Raw genomic sequence first — 13,714 nt, 5'->3', positions numbered from 1 at the left:
CACGCGAACAAGTATCCAACGACGGGGCCTGCTTTTGACAGCGCCTTCATCTGGGGTGTTTGTTCAATCCTTCCTTGTCTCAGGTAAACGCTGCTCTTCCGGATCGGGAAAACGGACAGTCTGCGTGCCCAAATTTGGCACCGGTTCAGCCTGCATTGGACGGAATTGTAGTAGTAACGGTTGTTCTCATGCCCGTCCTTCCAATCGTCCCGAGGAGCCTCCGCATGGCCACCGATCTTGCGACTACAATGCAGATGAACCGCAGCGATGTGCAAGGGCAAACTCTGTCCGAGAAGCAGAACACAGCTGGATCGAGAGTCGACGGCATGACGGTGACCTCTAGGCAGAGGCGTATTTTACAACTTCATATGTTTCAAGTCGAGTTGAACACTCACTGCCCCAATCCTTTGCACCGATCCTTCAGCCTGGAAAGGGAGATGAGCACGAAAAAATCCTGTTATGGTAAGCGCTCCGTGGGGGAAGCGCTGCTGTGCCACTCTCGTGCAGTTCGCCACGGTTCCAAGTAAACGGTGGAAGAAAATGCAGTGTCTAGGTAGGTGAGCCCACATCAACAGTGACCAGCCTCCTCGTAAAGCGGCAGGACCCGTGTTGTCGTCCAGTGTTCATTCATTTTCGCGCGCTGTTTGTCATTCTGGCTTGCATTTCACTACTGCTTCTGCTGCAGCAATACGACATCGAACCATACTTGTTCAATCTTTCAAGTCGATCCTCTCTTTTACTATGGCTCGCCTTGCAGCATGTGTCCTGGTCACTGGACTGCTCACATGCGTGTCTTGCCTCATGGAGTTTATCAACCCGCCGCCGTTTGGGACTGTTGGCGACATGAGTAACAGCCCCAAGTACTCGGTCGGTGATCTAGTCAACGTCGTCTGGACTCCTGGAGAAGAAGGAGGTGCTGTCTCGTTATGTCTTTATCAGCAGAACGAAACAGATGGAAAGTGGTTTGGAGACATGGAGTACCTCACCCGTAAGACCAGCCGTTCCTCTTTCCAGATATACCCATCGGTAAGCTAACCTTAGACACCAGAAAATGCCCTGGAAATCACGAGATACAACTGGCTTGTCGGAACGAGGAAGAATCTTACAGTGTCAAACCTGTTCTATCTCAGTGTCTTCCAAGAAGGAAAGGGTCCCTCGGACTCAAACAGCCACTACTTCTATATCGAGTCGAACCAGGTCGAAGAAGCTGCCCCGTCATCGTCTTCGGTGAGCTCCTCCACAACTACAAAGAGTGAAGCGTCTACTGCAGCAGCGACCACAACACCAACAGGCTCCCATACACCGAGTGCCGAAACAAGTGCACCGCCAGCGAGCAGCCCAACCAGCAGTGCCACAAACGCACCAAGCCTCTCCAGCCAGGAAATCCCATCAGACAGCTTTCCCCTGGGCGCCAAAATCGGTCTCGGCGCAGGAATCCCCGTCGCCCTCATGCTTGGTCTCGTAGCAGGTTGGCTACTGTTCCGCCGACAAAGGAAGCGAAATGCCAAGGCCCACGAACTCCCCGCTCTCCAGCCCGAACAGTACAAGTATTACAACAACAGCTTTGGTGGCCATTACGGCTCCAACATGTATGAAGCGCCGCCAAGATCGCCGGTAGAGGTTGGGCGGCAGACACCCGCGCACGGCTTCAGCACATGGGAAGGCCAGCCTCAGGAAAAATCTGTCGGGTTGGCTACGCCTGCAATGGTGCGGTACGAGATGTGAGCTGGTCTCTCATCCAACGTACTGTTACCGTCTAGCAGTGGAGCTTCCCTGAGGCGTGTTCTTTTTCTTGCACTACAACGCTATGTAATGATACTATATTATTGAGAAAAAGTGGCCGTTGGGCTCATCTCGGGGGAGGGTGTGACGAGGAAAGAAGTAATGATTCGACGAGCAGAGTGTATGATATGTGGAAATCAGGTAGGAATGGAGGCTGAAGCCTTTCTTTCCTGTAACAATGAGATATCCTTCTACTTCTCTAGTCCGTTGATTGCCTTTTCAGGACGAGCTTATATCAGCTAGGAATGAAAGATCATACGCGATGAGACTCCTCTTCACACGATGCTATTTCTCGATCCAACGCTGCACGCTCGCGGAGCGGCTCTGCTTGACATGAGCGTGCTGAAAGCGTTAGTCGATCCAAAACCCAAGACCATAAGACTTACCGAGCGAGCGGCTATCTTGTTACTCTGCAACAGATTTCCCAAACACTCCCTTTTCGACCAGTAATGTCGATTGGCTGGGCATTTGCAACACGCGATGCGTGGAAGAAACCATTTCCGGAAGGTTTAGCGGCCATGTCGGCATTCGGCCCTCCTGCGGGCCGCCTAACCCTCCCCCAACATCTCCCTACTCTCTGGAAAAGACTTCTGCGATCCGAAATCATACCCTTAACGCGCGAACTAAACTACAGCGGCGGACTTGGATACTGGGCCGCTGTATCGCTGCTGCTGCTGTTGCTAGACTTTAAGCCCTTCCCTTGTTGATGATGATGACATTCCGCCTGCGATCCCGACGACAACAACGACAACGACGACGATGAAGAAGAAGCGAAATAAGGATTATCAGGCATAAACATGCAGTTTTCCGATACTATGCTCGCCAAACTAGGCAACGCATAGCGCACTCTACTCGCATCATCGCCCCTCTGATCCACCACGCGTGCCAGTAAACCCACCTCTTTGATCCCCTTGACTACATCCTCCACCCCACCACCACCCATCCTCACCCTCCTCATCACCTCCCACGCCTCGCTCTCCGACCCCGACCTCATCATCTCAAACAACTCAGCATACGCCTCGTTCTCGGCTTGCAAAATGGTAAACTTGCGTTTGAGCGCCTGGTTCTGAGTTTCTGTCGAGCGCGCAGCGTAGTGGCAGGTTGCGGAGCGCTTGGTGCATTCGAGACAGGCTGGGCGGTCGCCGTTGCATTTTATTTTCCGGAGACGGCATTGATCGCAGGCGGAGGGGACGCGGTCACGCGGTTGTGCGGGTAGCGGTTCGTTGCGTGGGCGGGCGGCGGCGGGGCGGAGGGGGCGGAGGGGACGGATTGTAGCTGTCATTCTTTTTTTTTCTTTTTGTGAAAGGCAGGATAGATTGAGCGGGAAGGGAGCAAAATAAAATAAGATAAAAAGCTGGGGTATCAAGGTTGTGGTTGTTGTGCAAAAAAAAGGCCGCGGAGCAGGAAAATTCATGGGTATATATATGTTTTTTGTTATCTTGGGGTCTGCAGGATCCCGAAAAGTAGGGTACCTTACTACTCAGGTGCACACATGCATATTTTTTAAGATGGGATGGGGTTCTAGGATATCGATGCTGAGGAAGACCGGCACTACAAGATCTTCGATGTTCATTGGAACGCAAATGGAATCCACCCGCCAATCGGAGACCCACACGCGGCTTGTCTTTCCGCTGGGCAGCATCGTTGTTCAGGGCTGTGTTTCTCGTCGCGTGTCGTAATTCTCCGTCATTGGGTTTTTGCTCTGCGTAGCCATTGCCTTGCACATTGTAGCTTCCTCTTTGGCAGTCGTCCCATGATACCCGTAACGGTAGGTAGGTAGGCGGCACACAAGATGGGACTTGGTTCCGACGAATGGGACATGATTCCCGCACGACGAATAGACTCTGGTAGTGTGTCGGATACCAGATTGCCGTTGCTCGTCTTACTATAGTAGCGGTGCAACTGCGGTTTCTTAAGCACGGCATGGACCACGATTAGCCGCACTGAAGGTGTTGTCGCGGCAGAATCTTACATGGGAAGCATACAGATACATCAGACTCCACCGCTGAAACGGCCCTATGACCATCTCCGCGATCTCACGATCGTACGTTGTTCGGCAATGTATTCCGCTCTCGAGCCAGAGTGCATAGCGTGAGAGATTGGACATCTCACCACTTAATTTGTTGTCTGTTGTAGTATCCACTCGCACCCCTACTAGCACGTCTTCCTCTCTGGTAAGGAAAATCTCGCGAAAATACAAGCCCTTGTTTAAAGCGTTTTTAATCCATGCAGCTGGCTTTTTTGGCCTGATTTGAGTGGTCGAAAAGTGGAAAAGACTACGCTACGCAGCCTGATCAGAAAGCGGGCTGCATGGAAGTGGCTTTCTCGGAGTCCTCGATCCGGGCCTCCCAGATATCAATGTTGAATCGGGTGCGCTAGTGGGCATTATCGGTATGTCGGACAGGTCACTCGTCGGATATGCTGCCGATGAGGAATTGGATGCACTGGCGTGGCCATTTACAGAATTTGATTGGTTATGGCGGGTGAGTGTGCGGTGTAGACGGGATGTGCGACAAAGAGTGAAATGATCTGGTATCAGAAGCACATGCGTATGCGCGATCTAGATGGAAGCGGTAAGCGTGTAGGTGCGGACTGCACGGCGCCTATTGGCTGGAACTTTGATCCACAGACCCTGATCTACACGTCACTGTTACACTTCAACACCACCAACATTCCAAGGTTGTCTATATGCCGCGGTCGCTCTTCACATGTCATGTTCGATAGACTCGACGATCGCATCTACAAACGACAGCCTCGCTACCTACGTATTTCTCGACACCAGACGCACAGCGCGCCAATTGAACAGCGGCTTGCGCAGTAAATGTACGTGGCCCTTACATTGCATCCGCTTGTGGCGTTCGTATCGACCGAACACGACTTATTCGGCCCATATGTCTTGGCAAGTTCATCGGTCAAGTAGGCCGTCCAGTCGCGGTAAACTCGGTGCCTCAGAGTCACGGACGGTTACATTTAAGTATGACTCGCACGATACACTGAGAAGGTTTCTGGAGACGACCACCCTACTTCCCTCGATGCATGTCGTCATGACTCGGAGATTAATCGTCCAAAGTCTCTCTGCTGCAAGTCATACGTTCGGTACTTGAACCCGCATTTTCACGACTACCGCTGCCCTACAGCACCTCTCCACGGGACCCGACGCATCCCTGTTCGCACGCTTGTATACATTGATCGCGTTTAGTGTGGCACCATCTGGACGTACTCCGGTGTCCTCACACCCTATTCAGTCGTCTGGAGTGAACTAGGCGGCCAACCGCTTCCCATCGGGATCCACCCCGAAACTTTGTCCAAACGTCCACATGACCAGAAGGAAGAAGGAATCCGAAGACCGCGTCGTCCATCCTTTGATTGATGGTGCTTGACCTTCGGTACATGCTACAACAAGGCCTGACGCTATAGCTTTCCAGGCCATGTCCAACCCCAGGAAACACAGTAATATCCACGAGAGTATCGTAGCAATTCCTTCTCAATTCGCGTCGAAATCCCTACCCACTGTATCTTGACCCAAACCAACCACATCCCCCCATCCATCCACCCCATCCATCCACCCCATCCATCCATCCCACCCCCCCTCACTCCATCCCAAAACTCAACCTCGTCTCCTCCCCCCACTGCCTCACAAACCCCACCAACACCTCATGCCTCTCTTCCGCCATCTCCCTCCCCCTCCCCGTCTTCATCATGCCCTTCAACCTCACCAACTTCTCACCAAAATGCTCCACCGCCCTATCCATCCCGCGCTCCGGCATCTTGGCCGCCCCAAACGAAAAACAACGCCCGATGCCCACGGCCCCAATCGCATCCAGGCGATCCGCGTCCTGTACGATGGCTAGTTCAGGATGCGTGGCTAGAACCTGTCTGACGGCCTCCGGGTTCCTGGTTTCGTGGGTGTAGGAAACGTGGTGCACTATTGTTTGTATCTTTTGTGCGAGTGTGGGGGCGCAGCCGTGGGAGAGCAGGGTATTGTAGATTTGGTTCTCGATGTCGGTGCCGGGCTGTGCGTATTTGTGGTCGCCGACGTCGTGGAGGAGGGCGGCGAGGTACAGGGCTGTGGGGTCGTAGGTGGTGGATGGGTTGGCGGCGCGCTCGTGTGTGTAGATGGAGTGTGTGTTGGAGAGGACGCGGAGGATGTGGTTGTAGTCGTGCGAGGCGTCGTAGTTGGACATGTAGGTGTGGACATGGGCGTTGATGGAGGCGAAGAGGGGTTTGTCGGTTTCGGGGAGGGGGAGGAGGGGGACGGGGAGGTGGGTTGGGGGCGTGGAGTCCATGGTGCAGGGTCTTTGGGATGTGTAGTGGAATGACGGAGATGAGATTGGAAGGGGAAGTTGGAAGAGAATGAAGTAAGTAACAGGCCTGATATGTGACGCCTCAAGACGGACGGCTGTGTCCTCGAGGATTGTTGTAAGCGGACGTGTAACGCGTTTTTCTGCATACGCGGAGTCACATGTCCAACGACCTTCCTCTTAGGACCAGCTCGCGCCCTTTTCCACGCCATCAAGGGCTGTAGACAAATCCGACAAGACCGCCATACCGCAGCTCAAAACACACATTACTCGTAAAACTTCATTTGCGTTCAACGCACGAGTAGATGGAAAAGGGAGCAGCGTGCTCATCAGAGTGGAGACGAACATCCGGGGTAGCTGAGCCGCAGCTGCCTCGGCTCTCAGTAGCGCACGCGATAATGCATCCATGACTTCACCCCTTCGCCCATCACTCCTATCTCTATCTCCACGTGCACACACCTCGGCCGCACCCCAACCACACCCAACGTCGCGCACTCGCTCCCTCCCGGCGCGTGTTGCAGAGACATGTACAAGCAGGCGACGCAGACGACGGGCGCGGTCCTGTCCATGCCGTCGCAGTGGCTGGGCATGTACTCGGACTTTATCACAAAGAACAGCAGCGCGGTAACGCAAATCGAATCTGCGCTGCGCTCCCTGACCTACATCATCCCCGGTACAGTACCCTCACGTGCCCATGTACACACATCTTGCTGACGCCGGATAGGCCGCTTCCGCGAGTCTGAAATCGCATCCGAGTCTTGTAGGTTTGCTGCGCCCGGCTATCGCGCGTGCGTCGCGACTAACCACGCGCAACAGTACACAGCGGCGTCCAGGTGCTCTCGCTATACCATGACTCGCTCCTCTCCAAAGCCATGGCGCAAATGCCCGGAACGCGACGGCAGCCCCTCACCCCGCATCATCGCTACACAAAGTTCTGGACGCAGCACTCGCCCACATACAAGCGCATCGCCCTCGTCCTCCAGATGATCCAGTACACGGAGCTGCTGTGGGAGATGGCGGCCAAGCGCAAGGGCGAGAAGGTGCGGTGGCGCGTCGTCGTGCTGCTCGAGATTGTCAAGGCAGTGTGTCGGTTGCTGCTGCTGCGACTGACAAACTCGCGGCCACTCCTGTCGCCGCCGCTCCCACAACGCGAGATCGATCCAAGCTCGCTCGAGGAGTCGTCGGCAGCGGCAGACGGCATGGACACACCGCCGAGCGAGCGCGCGGTCGAGGCAGAGAACTGGGCGATGCCTAGAACGGGCCTGTCGATGCCGAGTCTACCGGATTCGTCGGATATCTCGAGCTACCTCCTCTCCAAGGTACTGACTGCAGACGACATCAAGCCGCCAAAGGCGCTCCTCCATCGGGTCAGCGGCAAGGGCGAGCTGGCCGAGGCACTGTACATTCTCCGGCCGGTTGTCTACGCGCTGGCTATGCAGCACTTTAGCGGCGACCGCAAGAGCTGGAGGCCGTGGCTGATTGGTGTCAGCATGGAGTACGGCGCCAGGCAGCTTGCGAAGAAGGACTTCCAGGAGCGATTAGCTGGCGGTCTGAGGGGCTTGACGGGACTGGAGAAGGAGGAGCTGCGCAAGCGGGGCTGGTCCCTGGGCTGGTGGGCCATGCGCGGCGCTTTCTACGAGAACATTACCAAGTAAGTCTGGGTGTGCTTGTTTGCTTTGGTCAGCGGCTAACGACGGATAGGGCGTGGATCCACAGCATTACTGGAAAGCTAAAGGGCAAGCCGCTGCTCGATATGGTGGGTGGCGTTATTGAGGACTATGAGTTCCTGTGGGATCAGTACTACTTCCCGACTGCCACGCTATGAGATGTTCTAATCATGCACGTTCTGGACTATGCGATAATGTTTGTTCTTTACCATTAGACCATCTCAGAGCTCTGGGCCGATGCGGAGTTGGGTTCCGTGATTTCCATTGAGCATTTTGTGTACAATATCCTTCTTCAGATACCAACTATTCGACTTTTTTCTTGACACAGAGTTGTGATTGAAATATTTCCTCTGCCATAGCCAGACGCGCTGCACACATGCCACTCACTGACGCACTGCTGGAAGCCTAGCGCGGAGCTCTGACCCACCATCACCATGGAGCAGTTCCGAAGCTTTTGGACACCGCAGAGCCGCAACACCAAACAACCACCGACCACGGGCCCTCAGCAACAAACCCCCACCAACCGTCGCCGTTGCCTTTTCCACACCCCCCTCCATCTCCCGGCGATACAGACTCGACGCCGCCCAAGATGCCCGCCACCACAGCCGAGACGCTGTCGCTCGTGACCCGCAACGTCTCCGTCGCGCCTCTCGTCCTCCTCTCCGCAGCAGACCACTACGGCCGCCAAGCAAAAGGCACAAAGCGGAGAGTCGTCGGCGTCCTCCTCGGTCAGAACGACGGCAAGAACGTGCGCGTATCCAACAGCTTTGCGGGTGTGTAATCTCCATCCCCCCCTCCATTATCCATGTGTGCCGCCGCCCAAACAAGCCACCACCTTGCTGACAATTACCTACAGTGCCCTTTGAGGAAGACGAAAAGGACCCGTCGGTATGGTTCCTCGACCACAATTACGTCGAGTCGATGAACGACATGTTCAAGAAGGTGAATGCGCGCGAGAAGCTCATCGGCTGGTATCACACGGGGCCCAAGCTGCGGGCGTCGGATCTACAAGTCAACGAGCTGTTTAAGCGGTACACGCCGCATCCGCTGCTCGTCATCATCGACGTGCAGCCAAAGGAGGTGGGTGTACCGACTGATGCGTACTTTGCCGTTGAAGAAATCAAGGATGTAAGTCTCTACAACTACACCCACTCACCGCTCGAGCGTCTTGAGAGAGAGATGCTAATTATGGGGGTTTATAGGACGGCACAACGACTTCCAAAACCTTTGTCCACACCCCCTCCATCATCGAAGCAGAAGAAGCAGAAGAAATCGGCGTCGAGCACCTCCTCCGCGATATCCGTGACGTCGCCGTCGGAACCTTGTCCACTCGCATCACTTCACAACTGCAGTCGCTCCAGGGCCTGCACCTCCGGTTACGCGATATCGGCCAGTATTTGCAAAAAGTGCTCGACGAGGATTTGCCGGTTAACCATGCGATTCTGGGGAATCTCCAGGATGTGTTTAATCTGTTGCCGAATCTGTCGACGCCGAAAGCGACACCGGTTGGGGGTAACAAGGCGGATGCGGGTGATAATGGGGAGCTGGCGAGGGCCATGAGTGTCAAGACGAATGATCAGCTCATGACGATTTATTTGTCGAGTTTGATTAGGGCGATTACGGCGTTTCATGATTTGATTGAGAATAAGATTCAGAATAAGCAGCAGGCTGAGGATAAGGAGAAGAGTAAGGAGGAAGCGAAGGAGGGTGGTGACAAGACGACGAATGGCGAGGTCAAGGATGCGGAGAAGAGCAAGGAGAAGAAGGATGAGAGCAAGAAATAGAGGGAAGCGTGGGATGGGGAGGCTGAGGGATATCATCATGTATTATACGAAGCCTGGACACGGAGCTGCACGTGGTAGAAGAACACGGTCGAGAAGCAGAGTTGCTCTGCGTGACCCCGGGGGACACATGTTATGTTACGACATAATAGCATGATAGGAATGACACGACTCAAGAAAGTATGACATGGAGAAAGCTCAATCTGTGTTTTTGGTGTCTTGGTGTCTATCCAAGTCGTTGGTGTAACTGGGGTATCATATCGTAAACAGCATCTCCCCATTCTTTTCCCTTTGACCCTTGACCCCGTAGGTAAAGTAAACACGGAAAGTAACGACGTTGTTAAACTGTTCAAAACAGAATACCCAAACATTCATTCATTCAATCCCCCCACCCAGCACCCCACCCCGCCGCCTCCTCACCACTAACCTCCCTCCCCTCCACAAACCCCCCAAATAACCCTCTACATCGCTCCACAAACACACATGCAAGGATATGTTTGCATACAGGCGGCGTTCCCGTCCCGAGACTCGTACCCCCAAATACCCACTGCTTGTCTGCATCGGTGTATACATGTCCATCGACCGCTACTGATGTTTCTTCTTGTGTATTATGATGTGGCATACTAGCAGGGAACGCGGAAAAGGCGAACGCGGGACACGTGCAGTTCCAGGTTCGGAGGCGGACTTGGTAGTATGTTGTTGATTCGAGGGAGGTGGTGAAGCGGGAGGGGCGGTGGTGTTGGGCGGAGCGGACGTAGTAGATTGTGGGGTTGTTGTTGTCATGATCAGTTGGGTTGTCTTCTGGTTCTGGAGCTGTGGTGGTGGTGGAGGTGACGGCCGTGGTGGCGGCGGGGGTTGTGCATGTATCCTCTTCTATGTGAGTGTCTTCTTGCTGCTGTGGTGGTGGTGGTGCTGCGTCTGTCTCTGCTGCGCTTTGTATCCGCACATCTTCTTGTTCTTTGGCTGCATCAACAGTCTTCAGCCCAGCGCGTCGTTCCTCATCCCGAATATAGAAACGCGTAACGAGTCGGCGATCCAATAAATCCAGCGCTGGTACAAATTCATTTGGGAACAGTACTTGGAGCGTCAACAACTGTTTCCTCGTTGCGTCGGGTAAGCCGTTCAGCGGATTGGTATTGGCATTATCGTTGACAGCAGCTTGGTCACCCGGGAGTCTTGATAGCGAGTCAAAGAGTTGGGTGATAAAGGTGCGGTTCGTGGGTAGGGCGGGCGACGTGCTAGCCATTGTGAGTACATGGCTGGGGAGGATGGTACTAGTATGGAGCGGAGGGATGACGTACTGTATGTGGGGCAAGCGCGACGGGAGCGCGGGAGGGCGCGACGCTTGGGGCACGACGACACGTGAAGTGAACCAGCTCACTCTTGTGGTTTCCACGAGTGTGTAGAGTTCGCTTTTCGGTCTCGGTGAAGGCCTACTGTATCGCGACGACCGTTGGGTTGAGCTTTGGGGAACGGTTGATTGTATGGCTTTGGTTTTGATCCGCTGGCTTCGTCTTCACTTTTGTCGTGAGTCTGCATAACTACTACTGTGTCTGTTCCATCGAGAATGATTCCGATTTCTGGTTGTTGGGTTGCTAAAGGTTTGACAGAGGTTGAGTGCCAGCCGAGTCGTTGTTCTGTCGCGTGTGGGGGGCGGGAATTGGGGGCCGGTATCGACGAACCAATCTTCAAAGTGTTTCCAATCTCTGCTACGCAGCCGAAATGCCTTGCAGCAAGCTCAACGGCCATCCTGTTGATTATGGATTGCCGCTGCCTGACTGATCCTTCAGTAAGCTAGGTCTGAAGGAGTGACCACGAAATTGCATGTGGCTGAGGATGTAGCGATAGGTATGGCTAAAAGCGATTCTCGTTTCAGCCTTCTGCATGCCTGCCTTGGCTTGTGTTTTCTTCAGAGGTATATATTCTAGCCTTGCCACGGTAAAACCTTCGATAAGAATGGCGCATGACAATAGTTGTTACTACAACTGTTCGCAGCGTCCTAGCGAGCTAACTTCTATCCCTGACATTTCTGGAGTTGGTGTAAGACCTTGCAACAGAAAAGTTTACATTACTCGTGCTGATAGCTTCCAGGTTCTCATTGGATATACAGCTACTGCGGCGATAGTCGTGTTGATCCTAGTATTTCATTACCATCTCGCACATGATCCCACAAAGGACCCATTTCATAAAGAGGATGTTTCTGCGTCTCCCAACCCACGGCCCAACCCAGTCGACGTGGTATATCTCAGTCTTTCATCCAGGGCCATAGCACGGCTAAGGCCACGCCGAAAGCTACCGAAAGTAACGACATACCCTCGTTTACAAGCAGTCTTCATCAAGGTGCGCATTTCTCTCCTTTCAAATTCGTCTTCACACTAACTGGTCATAGTGCGTCCAATCGATGAGCGACCTACAGATTCTTACCGGTACATCCATTCTTATCAGTGGCTTTGCACAGCTACGTTGCGGCATTTCGACCTTTCATTGGCAGATCATTGTCTTGCTGGCTTGGTTCTCGAGCATCACCCACCTGTCTTGCCTTACCTTCCTCCGTAACCATTTGTACAATCGGCCTGCGGAACGGGCGTGGAGGTTGATCACCATGGGCTTGATGATGTTGATGCTAATCATCGCATTAGTACCAACGGGTACCTTCCTTTGGACGGACGCTTATTATCATCTCTACGGCCGTTTCGACGATGACTGGGTAGCCATCAAGCCTAGCGACTACGCGATTTGCTATCTACTACCCACCAGACCGGAAATTGCATATGAACCCAAACGCTTCCTAAACACTGATGTGGCGGTGTTTTGGACAATGGTTCTTTCTGCTGTTTCCTTGACCCTAGGCTTTATTCACAGGGTCATCCGGCTGCACAGGTCACTCTCTGTTTCCGTCGTTGGCCGTGTAAGAACAACCTGCAGTCAGAACGCTCGGGGCGTTCTTCGTCTGGTTTACACAAAAATGAACCTGGAAACTTCGGGCTTGACGTTCAAGCGGATGTTCATTTACCGACCGCTCCTAGCACTGTTTCTGACCGCTCGTGCTATGTTAGATTTTTGGAACTCCATGTTCATCGAGGTATGAAGCTTCTGATTGAGCATAGTTGGTACTGATCATACAAGCAGATTCTTTGGATGGTAGGAAGCTTTTGTTGGGGTCTCATCCGGTTGCTGTCCACACTTTCGTTAGAAGATCGTGGCTCTAGCGATTGGTCTTTCGGCCAGGTCGTCCCTATTGTTCTCCTCGCAGCCCCCTTGCTTGTCGTCTTTGAATCCTTCTTCAAAGGTATGTCATTTTCCCTGGCACAGAAAGGACGTATCGTTAATGACCATCGTAGCCCAGCAACCCAGCAACCTGCTTTCGACAGGGCTTTTGCAGGTCCACACTGCCTATTCGCAATCCGATCATAGTAATCCGTCGCCAATCCCGCCGCTTCATGAACGCGACCATCCAGACCATGATTTCTACCAGGACTCCAGCTGGACTCGCTCGCTGATCTACCTCATGGTTTCCTGTACTATTAGCACTGCGACATTGGTTTTATCCTTGGTTAATGAATATATCCAACATGACTTGATCGGCTTCTTGGTTCCTACTTCGGATATTTTGGCATACCTTCCTGTCTACATGACTCTGGCCATTTGGTTATTCATTATGCTTTCCATATTGATCGAGGATATTAGTTATGCGCAGCAGAGTGTATCCGGATCCTTGGTTGGAATGGCAGGCAAGACGTTTACCAGAAGTTGTAAGGTATTTCTTTTTATTCTCAATCTGGGCGGCATTCTCGCGGCGCTTATAATGATGTACCAATTGGTCAACATATGTCTTCTTGGCACAAGCGTGGTCATGTACTGCGTGCTCTCGATAATGGTTCATTGCATAACGGTTCGACACGAGAAAGTATTCTTATAGTTAGCAACAGCACGGACGAGCTGGACGTAGATAAAATTTCATATTCATCACACCGATATTGTCGCTCTGAATCGTAGTATCTAAGCTAGACATGAGAGACCCATGCTATTTGCATCTCAGACTCTATCGGCACCGTCAAGGTAATTATATACAACCTTAGAAAGATTAGATAAAAGTAATTTACTACCTAAAGGCTTCTGAAAAGCTGCCACCAACAGTTTCCGCAGAGCATTAGCAAATAGCAACTATTACGCTCAAACATAG

The 13,714-nt window shown here is 52.9% G+C and overlaps 4 protein-coding genes across 4 annotated transcripts; 3 read left to right on the top strand and 1 right to left on the bottom strand.

The window, feature by feature from the left end:
- Nucleotides 1–581: 581 nt before the first annotated feature.
- On the top strand, nucleotides 582–1,725 carry ACET3X_006320 (uncharacterized protein; the record flags this gene model as incomplete). The annotated part of the gene is made up of 2 exons (XM_069452518.1): nucleotides 582–988; nucleotides 1,049–1,725. The coding sequence occupies exons 1-2, from the start codon at nucleotides 742–744 to the stop codon at nucleotides 1,723–1,725; spliced, it is 924 nt and encodes a 307-aa protein (XP_069306680.1). The 5' UTR covers nucleotides 582–741.
- A 3,647-nt stretch (nucleotides 1,726–5,372) lies between these two features.
- On the bottom strand, nucleotides 5,373–6,068 carry ACET3X_006319 (uncharacterized protein; the record flags this gene model as incomplete). The annotated part of the gene is made up of 1 exon (XM_069452517.1): nucleotides 5,373–6,068. The coding sequence occupies one exon, from the start codon at nucleotides 6,066–6,068 to the stop codon at nucleotides 5,373–5,375; it is 696 nt and encodes a 231-aa protein (XP_069306679.1).
- A 453-nt stretch (nucleotides 6,069–6,521) lies between these two features.
- ACET3X_006318 (uncharacterized protein) lies at nucleotides 6,522–8,062 on the top strand. The gene is made up of 4 exons (XM_069452516.1): nucleotides 6,522–6,756; nucleotides 6,808–6,843; nucleotides 6,900–7,734; nucleotides 7,785–8,062. The coding sequence occupies exons 1-4, from the start codon at nucleotides 6,609–6,611 to the stop codon at nucleotides 7,906–7,908; spliced, it is 1,143 nt and encodes a 380-aa protein (XP_069306678.1). The 5' UTR covers nucleotides 6,522–6,608; the 3' UTR covers nucleotides 7,909–8,062.
- A 159-nt stretch (nucleotides 8,063–8,221) lies between these two features.
- ACET3X_006317 (uncharacterized protein) lies at nucleotides 8,222–9,712 on the top strand. Its single transcript, XM_069452515.1, has 3 exons — nucleotides 8,222–8,523; nucleotides 8,607–8,878; nucleotides 8,953–9,712. Exons 1-3 carry the CDS (start codon nucleotides 8,340–8,342, stop codon nucleotides 9,532–9,534), a joined length of 1,038 nt encoding a protein of 345 aa, XP_069306677.1. The 5' UTR covers nucleotides 8,222–8,339; the 3' UTR covers nucleotides 9,535–9,712.
- Nucleotides 9,713–13,714: the final 4,002 nt, after the last annotated feature.

The sequence above is a fragment of the Alternaria dauci genome, chromosome 5 (genome assembly GCF_042100115.1).
Source record: "Alternaria dauci strain A2016 chromosome 5, whole genome shotgun sequence".
In the NCBI taxonomy this organism is placed as follows: Eukaryota; Fungi; Ascomycota; class Dothideomycetes; order Pleosporales; family Pleosporaceae; genus Alternaria; species Alternaria dauci.
Note: the sequence above shows the minus strand (reverse complement) of the source record. Positions and strands in the feature narration are given on the sequence as shown.